Source organism: Onychomys torridus, chromosome 8, assembly GCF_903995425.1.
Source record: "Onychomys torridus chromosome 8, mOncTor1.1, whole genome shotgun sequence".
NCBI lineage: Eukaryota > Metazoa > Chordata > Mammalia > Rodentia > Cricetidae > Onychomys > Onychomys torridus.
Window position 1 is genome coordinate 9,224,590 of NC_050450.1, and position 12,712 is coordinate 9,237,301.

General features: G+C 43.4%; 1 protein-coding gene across 1 annotated transcript in view; it reads left to right on the forward strand.

Annotated features, from left to right (window-relative positions):
- The first annotated feature begins 365 nt into the window (after window positions 1–365).
- Txndc11 (thioredoxin domain containing 11) overlaps window positions 366–12,712 on the forward strand; it is a 65,796-nt gene continuing 53,449 nt past the window's right edge. The window contains exons 1-3 of the mRNA XM_036195531.1: window positions 366–735; window positions 5,595–5,811; window positions 12,186–12,283. Coding sequence (XP_036051424.1) covers window positions 488–735; window positions 5,595–5,811; window positions 12,186–12,283 — 563 coding nt within the window. The 5' untranslated portion in view covers window positions 366–487. The remainder of the gene's footprint in view (window positions 736–5,594; window positions 5,812–12,185; window positions 12,284–12,712) is intronic.

Sequence of the window (12,712 nt, forward strand, 5' to 3'; positions counted from 1 at the left end):
AGCACTAGCGACAATCACGGCTCCGAAACTTTAGGGAGAGAAGAGTAGAGCCCCTAACAGTAAGCGGAACAACTGAAGAATGAAAGGACCGGCTAGGACACGTCACCAACTAGCTTCTGGAATGAGGATGCAGCGCCTGCGCAGTCGCAGGACGAGGGGCGGGCCGAGCGTGAGTGACTGCAAACTGCGCAATTGGTACAAGTGGGGAGGGACCTGTGAAAGGATGACGCGGCCGCGAGTGCTGCGCCAGTCGCGCAGACACCGTAGGCCCTGGGGCGTGGCCCCAAGGGGCGTGGCTTCCAGGGGGAGCGTGTATTTGCGCAGACTCTGGGATGGTGGGCGGGGCGTCCCTGAGGTGTCGCTGACGTGGAGGGTTCGGGTTAGCCGGCGTCGCTGCTTGCGAGGTCTGAGAGCGACGTGTGGGGCCGGGTCCCCGGGTCCCGGGCGGCGGCAGCGGTGGTATAAAGCCGGCGACGGGGAGCATGTAATGTCGGAATGCGGAGGCCGCGGCGGCGGCGGGAACAGCAGCAGCGACGACGCCGAGGACGAGGGTGGCGGCGGCGGCCCCAAGGGCTCCGGCTCCCTCAGCTCGGCCAGGGCGGCGGCGTCCTCGGAGGGCCGGCTCCGCCGCGGATTGCGCGACGCCTCGCTCATGGCGCGCCGGCGGCCGGAGCTGCTGTGCGGGGCCGTGGCGCTTGGCTGCGCCCTGCTCTTCGCCCTCAAGTTCACCTGCAGGTGAGGCTGCCGGGACGCGGGCTCCGTGGCCGGAGCTCCGCCAGCCCGGCAGCGCGGGGTCAGCTCGGGGCCTCGGGGGTCGGAGGTCGTACGTCTCCCGCGGGGAAGTGGGCCTGACCTCGTCTGTGGCGACAGGCTTGACTCTCCCTGTGGGCCGCAGCCTCCCCTCCCCTGCTGTCCGGCTTTCTACCGAGGGCGTTTGGCCGTGTTTCTGAGTTGCTTCTCACCAGTTGGGTTTTCTGGGGTGCACATGCCAATCCACGTTGAACTCCGTTTTTCCATCAATTCCATTTTCCTTAATGCTTGCAGTGTGGTGATTTGAAAGCTGTTTAGGAATCTTAGTCACTTTTGGGAATCCAGGCACGCATTTGATGTGCTGACAACCAGTGACACTTTGTACTCAGCAGTTGTTAATGCTGAAGACAAAAATCCCTGTTCCCTCGTGTATTTTCATTGAGGTGATTGATACACAGGAAACAAACACTTCAGAGACCTTAGTAAGTGAACAGAAGGTTGAGGGTAGGAAGGGCAGAAAGGCTTTCATTAGGAGTTTACACAGGGAAAGGAAGGGGGGCCAATGCTGGAATATCTGATGGGCTAAGAGTGTCTACTACTACAGAGCAGTTAAGTGCAAAGATCTGGAATCTGGACAAGATTGGTCTTTTTTTGAAACTTGGGAAAGGCCTGAGTAGGCTAGAGTTTAGTGTAGGAAGAGTGGAAGCTAGTGTGCCTCTTTTTAGGAAATGCATAAATACAAAGTTTATATTTCCATTATACTTCTCAGATCATCATTTGAGATTTCAGTTTATACACTTTCTTGTCACCTAACATATCCTCTTGGCACTTCTGTCTGTCTAGAGGGAGATTTATCTGGGTCCATAGTGAGTGTAACAAACACAATATGAGGTTCCTGTGGTCAAGATGGGTCAAAGGATTGGTGGTTTTAGTGGAAAGGGACCAAGTTTTTTTTTTTTTTTTTTTTTCTTTTTTTAATCTTAGGACTAAGTTTTTCATGTTTGCTATGTGGCAGCTGTTGTGCTACCACTGGGATTAAAGGTCTTCATGCCTGACCTGGAGTTGGAATTTTTTTATCTTGAGCAGCCACATATTTTATTGTCTTCACAAGGAAAATGCAGAAGTATTTTACAAGGTGGAATATTTCAAGTTGGCACTTGGATTCAAATTAAGAAAACAGCCTTTTTCCCACTTCAAGGAGCTGATTCACTCCAGTTTGTCCAGCTGTGGAAACAGTGCTCAGTGTTTGATCTGAGACAACAGCACATCACTTTCATGATCTTTAATGAGAACAGAGACTTAGGAAGAATAAACGGGGTCTTTTTTAAAAATTTAATTTTATTCACAGGCCAGGTCTGAAATAAATTACTGCCCTCTTTAGTGTCTGTTGCTTAGCTGAGTTCAGAGTAAATGCTATATAAGAAGGTGGATTTGGAGTTGAACCACAATGAATTATTGTGCATTTCTGGGTATCTAATCCTTGTCCACATCATTTTATAGGCATTCAGTCTCCATGCATTCATTTTGCTTGCTTTCCCTGTACCCTGACTTGAAGGAGAAATGTGTATGTGCATAAGGAATAAAGCCGAGTGCATGTAGAGCTGCCTTTCAGAAGGGAGGTTAAAGGTATACATTTCATGTAAGAATTGAATTTGTAAGCTGACTTCAGAACTCATAGTGGAAGGAGAGAACAGATTCAAGATGATGTCTTCTGACTTTCATGGGAATGCCTACACTCACAAACATCTTGCACAGATACAGTAAAGTTGATCTTTTTTTTTTTTTTTTTTAAACAGGCTGTTATTATTCACAACCAACTCTCTTTTTTTTAAAATCTACTACCTAAGCTTAAAAGCTATAGGAAATCTCTGATTTACATATAATTTTTGAAAAATGTAAAGCACATTTTGAGAGATACATGAAAACTGTAGAGGGACTGTGATAGAACAGAGGGCCATGTTTCTCTTTCCTGACTGATTTTTGTTTTTGGTTTGGTTTGTGTTTTATCTGGCTTTTAACTTTAAGAACTCCTCCACCTCCATTGGTAAAAAATAATAAGTTGATGGCACATGTACTTCCCTCAGATTGTATTATTTTATGCTTAGCATACAGTTTTTCTTCTTTTGTTTGTTTTTGGACTGGATCTCATGTAGTTCAGGACGATTTCAAACTACTTTTACCCCTTAAGTGCTAGGATTTCAGGTGTATATAATCATTCTGGGCTTTAAAAAAAATCTAAATTATATGTATGTGTATATGAGTTGCATCTGTGTGGATGTATGCACGTGAGAGCAAGTGCCCACAGAGCCCAGAGGCATTGGAGACCTTGGAACCTTGAGTTACAGGTAGTCCTGAGCCACCCAACATGAGTGCAGGGAAGTGAACTTGGGTCCTCTGCAAGAGCAGTGCTGACTCTTAACTGCAGAGCTCTTAACAGCCTCCTGGCTTTGTTTTTGAGACAGGGTCTTACTTTAACCCAGGCTGGCATGAATGCTGGAATTGTAAGTGTGTGCCATCATGCCCAGTTCATCACCTAATGGATCATGCATTTGGGTAGGAATATCCACGAATGAGCAGCCTTTAGAATCTCTTCAGAATGTACCACTTTTTCTCTACAGGACCCTCTCCACTGCTGTGTATGGCTATCTATCTGCTTGTCATTCAGGCCTTAGCTTGAGAGTTGCTTGATTACCACCTTGTCAGAAGCTGCTGTGTCCATATCTCCATACTGAGTCCTCCCACGACAGTGCTTGTTTTGCGTAGCTTTTATTGCTGATTGTTTATGTACCTGTTTGTTTGCTGTCTTCCTCCTCCAGGAAGACAGCTCCTTGGCAGCAGCCTTTGCCTGTGTCAGAAGCACAAGAGCAGTTACTCAGGCAGGTTTTTGAAAAGTTGTGCAAGGGATTGCAGTTTTCAGGTTAGGAAAGTATCCTCCACAGGCAGAAAGCTCTGTAGAGACCACAATGGGAAAATGTTTAATATGTAAGCTTGTTCCTTTGAACTCTTTTTTTTTTCCCCTTCCTATTTTGGCATTCTTTTATGCTCTCTAATATCTAGCTTTTTTTTCACTTGGCATAATTGTTTTGAGATTCAATCAGGTTAGTATTAGGTTTTTTGTTTGCCTTTTCAAAAAAAGATTTATTTTTATTTTATTTGTATGAGTGTTTTCCTGAATGTATATAAGGTACACATGTATATATATGTACATGGTACCTGCAGAGGCCAAAAGAAGGCATTGGATTTCCTGGGACTGGAGTTACAGATGGCTGTAAGCCAGCATGTGGGTACTGGGAACTGTGCCTGGGTCCTTTGCAAGAGCAACTAGTACTCTTCACCAAGGAGCCATCTCTCCAGCCCCTTCTTATATATTTTTTTAAAGATTTATTTATTTATTATGAATACAGAAGAGGGCACCAGATCTCATTACAGATGGTTGTGAGCCACCATGTGGGTGCTGGAATTTGAACTCAGGACCTTTGGAAGAGCAGTTGGTGTTCCCAACCACTGAACCATCTCTCCAGCCCATCCCTTCTTGTATTTTTAAAGTTACTGCTACTGCAGCATTTATTTATTTATGTGGGGAATGTATGGTTGTCAGAGAACAAATTCCCAGAAATTGGTTCTGTCCTACCATGTGAATATCTGGAATTGAACCCAGATCCTCAGCCTCGGTGACAGATACCTTTACTTGATAAGCCATCTTGCTGCCCCTTGTCTTGTATTTTCCCTCAATTTAAGTAATATTTAATTGTAAGAATATTCTCCTGATGAATCATGCCAGCCTTTATGTTTACTACCAGCATTCATTTATTTGGTTTTTGAAATAAGGTATCCTTCCTTGTTCCTTGTGTAGCCCAGGCTGGCACTAGATCCTGCCTCTGCTTCCTGAGTGCTGTTCTCTGTGTCTTTATATTCTAAGACTATCTCTTTTAGGGTTTTTTTTTTTTTTTTTTTGTACTCACAGTTACTTCTTAGTTGAATGGCTTGATCTTTTATAATTAATTGTGATTATTGGTATAGTTGAGTTTTCTTGCTACTTGTTTTCATTTGTTCCTTCTGTGTTTTATTCATATTCTTTGGTCTTTTACTTTCTTTTGGGTTAATGTATTGTTTTAGGGTACTGTACTCAGGGCTTTATGCTCTGGCATTGTACACATGCACCTGATGGGAGAGTTGTGGCCCCTCTGACTGTGGGGAACCTTTCTAGTTTAGGCTCTTGCTTTGCTCTTCATCTTTCTTACCACTGAATTATTATGTTAGTGTTGCTTTTCCCTGGATGCTTTGCATAGCTATAGGCCAACTCCACTTAACAAATGTTTTCTAAGAGTGGAGTCAACTGTAAATGTGGGCATTAGGTAGCACCAGGGCCTGGAGATCAGTGGCTTGTGTGGAGAGTCAGGCTGTAAAGAGGTGAGACCATAGATCATGCCATTCTTCACTGCTCTCTTAGCCCACACCTGCAGGGACAATACCCACCATCAGCATTGTTCCAGTCAGGTGTTACCTTAGCACAGTGTATTATTGCTTTTTGTTTCAGGACAGTGACTTTCAAACTTATTTTCTTATTCAAAAGAGGCCTTTAATAAAACAAAAACCAAAAAAACAAACTGGGTGGTGGTGGTGCACTTCTTTAATCCCAGCACTTGGAAGGCAGAGGCAGGCGGATCTCTGAGTTCAAAGTTAGCCTGGTCTACAGAGCAAGTTCCAGGACAGCCAGGGTACACAGGGAGACCCAGTCTTGGACCCCCTTTCCCTAAAACAAGTCTTCTCTGGCCTTCCACACAAAGTTGTAATGGAAGAAGAATACAAGCTGAGAAATTTTGTTTGTGTTTACTCTTTTTTAGTCGAGCAAAAGATGTGATAATACCAGCAAAGCCGCCTGTCAGCTTTTTCTCCTCGAGGTCTCCAGTCCTTGACCTCTTCCAGGGGCAGCTGGACTATGCTGAGCATGTTCGCCGGGATTCCGAGGTAGTGCTGCTGTTCTTCTATGCCCCATGGTGTGGCCAGTCCATCGCTGCCAGGGCAGAAATTGAGCAGGCAGCCAGCCGGCTTTCAGATCAGGTAATACACCCCTTCTACCAAAGAGTCAAGTCTGTGTATCAGAGAGGATGGTTCTTCAGAGGAATTGTGCCAGACTGGCAGTGATGGCCAGGTGAACTTTGGAGACTGTCAGGTACAAAGCCTATGAAGAAGCAAGAAGGGTCCTGTCATGATGTTCAGAGTGGCAAGAATGGGAACCAGTTCTTTGGCTTCAGAAGGAGTTATGTGCTCACCCACGTAGCAGGCTGCATGTTACAGTGCTGAAGACGATAGAGACCAAGGATCCGAACTCTCTCATGACCAGCTTATGTGGCTTGTTATCTCTATGTTGTAAGTGGTACAGGCCATGGTGCAAATGTGGAGTTAGAGGAAAACTTTCAGGAGTCAGTTCTCTGGTCTACTTTGTATCCAGCTGCTTAAATATTTATACAGGAAAAATTTATGTATTAAAAAACTAACAGTTGTTGTGTGTGGTGGCACATACCTTTAATTCCAGCACTCAGGAGGAAGAAGCAGGCAGATCCCTGAGTTCCAGGCCAGCCTGGTCTACAGAACAAGTTCCAGGACAGCCAGGGCTATACAGAGAAACCATGTCTTGAAAAACAAACACACAAACAAAAAAGACTAAAGGTACTTTTCACCAAGCCTGATGACCTGAGTTCAACTCTTTGGGAATCAGTTCTCTCCTGCCTTTCTATGGTTTCTAGGGATTAAACACAAGTCACCAAGTTTTATGGCAAAGTGCCTTTATCTGCTCATCCATCTCACTGGCCCCATGGTTAATTTAAAAAAAAAAAAAAAGTGTGTTTGTACACAAACACAGAGATATATAAAATTTTATGTATATGAGTGTTTTGTCTGCATGTATGTATATGCACCACACATGTATAACTGGTGCCTTTGGAGGTCAGAAGATGTTGTCATATCTCCTGTAATTGGAGTTACAGATTGATAGCTGTGAGCTACCAGATGGATGCTGGGAACTGAACCCCCATCCTCTGAAAGGGCAGCGAGTGCTCCTAACTGCTGAGTCAGTTGCCAGCTGCAGTTAGTTTTTGAGATAGTGCTTTATGTGGTAAATACTGGTCTTGAATTCCTGATACTTCTGCTTTATTCTCCCAAGTGCTAGGATTAGAGGTGTGTACCACTCCACACAAACCTGAAAATGACTATTTTATGATGCTTCTTTTCTGCCTGTGAGTCAGTTCATATTTGACAAAACTTCCCTATGCATATAATTTTAAAGTAACGTAGTGTACTAATTGTAGCAAAGGTAGTGGGAAAATGGAAAAGTAACTTGTAGCTAAATCTTAAGTATTTTAATGCCGGGCGGTGGTGGTGTCCTTTAAGGAGGCAGAACCAGGTGGATCTCTGTGACTTCAAGGCCAGCCTGGTCTACAGAGCAAGATCCAGGACAGGCACCAAAACTACACAGAGAAACCTTGTCTCAAAAAAAAAAAAAACAACCAAAAACAACAAAAAACAAGCAAACAAAAACTTAATGTATTTTAGTTGTGAATACATGGGCAAAGCATTATGCTTTATGCAGAGCCATTGTGAATGGGACAGTTCCAGATGTAGGTCTGTGGTAAGAAGTGATGAGCTGGTGGCTCATATCCCACGGTGAGGTGATGAGTGACTGTCCACAATAGGAAGCAGCTCCTGAAGTTCCTAACTAGATCGTTTTCTGCCTCAGCTTATATAATAGTCCCATTTCTGAGAAATTCCATGAACATACAGTCATACCTTGGGTTCACATGTAAGATGGGCTTAGACTCTGGGTTTGGAATGTAGTGAACCAGACATTTCAGCATCAATGTAGGCATTTCAAACCACTGTGAGATAAGAGGCTGACTCTGACATGTGCAGAACAGTTTTGAGCATTGCAGGACATCTCACAGGACCTTTGCCTAATCATTGTAGCAAGCAAAAAGCACTCCATGGATTCCCAAGGGCCTGTGCTATTGGAGAAGCATGATTTGAGCTAACTCAGGTGAGCTCCTGAGCTGCAGAATTCATTCAGAACTCTTAGCTGTTTTTTCTTAGAAACAGGAAATATTACAAATGGTGCCTAGGTATCCTGTCTAGTTCCACAAAGCCTTTCAAAACTATTTTATACCTTAAAGTATACCATGTACATTCCTTATAGTGTTCATGTTTCTAGAGAGGAATCCCAGCACTTGGAGGTAGTGATGGGAGTGTCTGGAGTTCAGTGCCATGCTCAAATACATAGTGAGTTTGAGGCCAACCCAAGCTATACGAGACCCTCTCAAAAGAAAATAAATAAGACTGTATGTTTGTATGTGTATATATGTATAAATTATGTTTGTGTTATGTGAATACACACACACACACACACACACACCTGACAAGATGGCTTAGTGAGTAAAGACACTTAGTTCCAAGCCTGATGATCTGAAAATTGAAAATCATATTATGCCAGGCAGTGGTGGTGCCTGCCTTTAATCCCAGCACTCGGGAGGCAGAGACAGATCTCTGAGTTCAAGGCCAGCCTGGTCTACAGAGCAAGTTTCAGAACGACAGGCTTCGAAGCTACAGAGAAACCCTGTCTCAAAAGAAAGAAAGAAAGAAAAGAAAGTCATTGTATCATATATCATATTATATCAACTTTTCAGGGAGGAAACAGGAATTCAAGGGAGCCCTGGGCAAGCATGTAGTATATAAATAAGCATGAAAGAAAGCACCACTTTCCTAGTCTTTCCCCAATTCTTTGAATCTGAGAACAAAGGTCTGTTTCCCAGGTAGGAAGCAAAGGGGAAATCCGTTGTGTTTCATGTGAAAGTAGTGTTGTTTGTGGCTGGTTTAAGCAATGTGTCCTGAATAATGGAATAATAATAGCAGTAGTATTCTGTGAGCTGTGTACCATGTTCATCTTTACAACAGTCCTTCATGCTTTTGTTTAGCCTTGGCTTTTTTAGAGCAGGGCCTCTGGCTTGCAGGGGCTTAGTAGTCTGTTAAGTAGGGATTGTGCTACCCACAGTGACCAAACCTGTTCTTTTCAGTTCCTTTTAAATTGGGAGCTTATGGGTCTGTGTGCACAGTAGGGAAAAGAGAGTGAATTTATTTTTAGAAACAGGCAAAAATCATTTGAGCCATTTTGCTTAGTCAAATTAGCAAGATGGTAGGTTGTGCTCTATTTTTAAGTAAAGAAAATGAGACATCAAGCATAGGTAATGATTATTGCTTTTTCTCCCTTAGAAATGGACTAAAGGGCTGGGCGGTGGTGGCACACGCCTTTAATCCCAGCACTTGGGAGGCAGAGCCAGGTGGATCTCTGTGAGTCTGAGGGCAGCCTGGTCTACCAAGTGAATTCCAGGAAAGGCACAAAGCTACACAGAGAAACCCTGTCTCGAATAACCAAAAAAAAAAAAAAAAAAGAAAGAAAGAAAAAAAGAAATAGACTAAAGGGCCAGAGAGATGAGTCAGTGGTTAAGGGAGCTTGCTGTTCTTCCAGAGGACCCGAGTTTGGTCCCAGGACCCACGTCAGCCAGGTCACAAGTCAGCCAGGTCACAATTGTCTGTACTGGCCTGCAGGGACATACACACGCACCATACATTTACACAAACATAGATATATACATAAAAGCTAAAAGATAAAAAAAGAAAGAAATAGATCCTAAAAATTCTGAAGAGTCCCCACTAAGTTCGACTTGTGTTCTACTGTAGGCAGAAAGCAGTTTCGTTGGTGACTTTCCTATTGCTTTCTTCATAACTTCTTGCTGGAAGAGGTGGTGGCGCACACCTTTAATCCCAGCACTGGGGAGGCAGAGGCAGGTGAATCTTCGTGAGTTCAAGGCCAGCCTGGTTTACAGAGTAAGTTTCAGGACAGCCAGGGCTGTTATACAGAGAAATGCTATCTCAAAAAACAAACAAAAAATATTTTTATTTTATGTGTATGTATGTCTTCCCTGCACCACATGAGTGCCCTGTACTCATAGAAGCCATAAGGCATTGCATGCCCTGGAACTGGTTGCAAATGTTTGTTAGCAGCCATGTGGGGGCCAGGAACCAAACCTGGGTCCTTTGGAAGAGCAGTTAACTGCTGAATCATCTCTCCAGGCCTAACTTTTTTTTTTCCTCTCTCTCTCTCTCTCTCTCTCTCTCTCTCTCTCTCTCTCTCTCTCTCTCTCTCGACAAAGTTTCTGTGTAGCCCTGGCTGTCCTTGAACACACTCTGTAGACCAGGCTGGCCTCAAACTTAAAAGATCCATTTGTCTCTGCCTCCTGAGTGCTTGTACTAAAGGTGTGTGCCACCACGCCTGACCCAGCTTTTTATTTGTTTTTTTGGTGTGTTGGAGGTGTGATGTGTAGATATATGCTATAGCATGTGTGGAGGTCAGAGGACAGCTTTCTCGAGTTGGTTCCAGGGATTGGACTCAGCTCCTTAGGCTTGGGCAGCAAGCACTTTTGCTCACAGAATCATGTCACTGGCCCTCAGTAACTTAGGAAGAACTTGAAACATACAGAAAGGTAACAGATTTTACATGTACCCTGAAGTCAAGAATGTTGTCTTTGTTATTTAGTCTTGTGTTGGACTTCCTCTAGTCAGGTACTCCCTGAGAGGCAGCTCTGCTGCTGCGCTCAGGTCGCTGGAGACATTTGATTATGACACTTGAGAGAGGGGGAATAATGGTGTCAGGTGGGCAGGGGCAGTAGAGCTGGAGGACACTGCTCTCTCCTGCAGCAATTCTTAGACCTCTATACCACAACCAGACAGCCCTGTGTGCCAGTGTGGAGACTGTTTTGACTCATTGATTAATCTGTCTTAGCTTTGGTACATTTCAAAGTAAATTGCATATAGGGGCATTTTTCCCTAAATACGTCAACATCCTCTTGTAGATGTTTTCACTGTTTAGCACTACCTTCTAGAACATGGCTTAAATGTTATCTTTATTATTTTTTAAAATAGTCATTGGGCTGGGGAGATTGCTCAGTGGTTAAAGGCACTTGCCATCAAGCCTAAGGACCTGAGTTTAATCCCCAGGGCCTACACAGTGGAAGGACAGGTTATCCTCTGACTCCTCTGACCTCTACAAGCATGCCATGGTGCATCCTTGCGTGACTCAACTCAAGGTCTTTCAAATGTTAGGCTAATAATGCCCTGACACTGAACAACATGCCTAGCTCCCACCTAAGATATTCCCTTTAGCTTGGCTTAATGGTGTATGCCTTTAATCCTTTAATCTAATCCTTTAAACCAGCCTGGTTTACCTAGTAAGCTCCAGGCCTGCCAAGGCTACATAATGAGACCCTGCTTAAACAAACCAACAAACAAACAATAAAATAAAATTAAAAGCAAATCCCTCTAAAGTATTGCTTGTTCATTTTAACATTAAAAATAAATAATTTTCCTCTTTTGACAGACTCAGAGTACTAGCTAAACTATGGAGAAGGATTTTTCTTTGAAATTTATGTATTTATTTTTGAGACAGAATTTTACTATGTAGCCTTGGCTGATTTGGAACTTGCTATGTAGACCTTGCTTCAAACTCAGTGATAAGCCTCCCTTTGCCTTATAAGTACTAGGATTGGGGGGTTGGGGATTTAGCTCAGTGGTAGAGCGCTTGCCTAGCAAGGCCCTGGGTTCGATCCTCAGCTCCACAAAAAAAAAAAAAAAAAAAAAAAAAAGTAGTAGGATTAAAAGCACACTTGGTTATTTTTCATTAAAAAAGAGGATTTATTTTACTTTTTGTGTGTATGGGTGTTTTTCCTGCATGTATGTCTGTGTACTATGTCTGACGCCCCAGGAGAAAGCAGTGGAGTGGAGCTACTGGAGTTTAGATAGTCTTAAGCCACCATGTGGGTGCTGGGAATCAAATCCACGTCGGCTGGAAGAGCAGCCAGTGCCCTTCTGAGTCATCTCTCTAGCCCCTACTTTTCATTTTTTAAGATAAGAGCTCTTTCTGTAGACCAAGCTAGCTTGTATGTAACTCATGGCAATTCATCTGAGTCGGCTCCCTCACCCCCACCCTTCATTCCCATGCCCTAGGGGTGGAATTACAAGTATGAGCTACCACTTAGGCCTATCTTTTATTTTAGTGGTAAATGTCACCTCTGAAAACTTGAAACGGGCAGGCGTGGTGATGCACACCTTTAATCTCACCACCGGGGAGGCAGAAGTAGTTAGATCTCTGTGAGTTCTAGGCAAGCCTGGTCTACAAATTTAGTTCAGGACAGCCAGAGAGGTTTACACAGAGAAACCTGTCTCAAAAAACAAAAAAACAAAGCAAAAGCTTGAAACAGCTAGTTTGGTTTTTGTTTACTACTTCCTGCTCTGTGGAGATTGGGGGAGCTAGTTCTGTTTCTACAATTAGAAGTCTTGGTAACTGTTGAGTTGCTATTCATAGTCATGTGAAACCTTCTTTGCCTCTGCAGGTGTTGTTTGTGGCAATTAACTGCTGGTGGAACCAGGGAAAATGCAGAAAACAGAAGCATTTCTTTTATTTTCCTGTAATACATCTGTATCATCGGAGGTAAGGACTTGCAGTGGTATTTCTAGTCCCACCTACATTCATCAGTTTATCAGTGAAACTTTCTTTTTTTTCTGTGCAAAATTAGTCAATGTAGAAAAATGAGAAAATACAGATAGGCAAAAATAAATTTTAAAAAAATGTCAAGGGATTTGATGATTGTGCCAGCCATGAGTGACCAGTGTGTTTTGATTATCTTTTTCTGTTAATGGATATGTGGGCCCTCTAGCTGTTAACTAGAGATGGATTAAGACAGTGATGTTATTTCCTAAAATCTTCCACACTTTTGTGAGCATCAGTGTATGTTTATGTCAGTGTATGTTACAGCATTTTCAGAAGTATGAATTATTCCATTTATGGCTTTACTTACATTTTAGCTACTCAAAATGTCATGCAATGCAGAAGTACACCCTTTCCCTCATCTTGTTAACC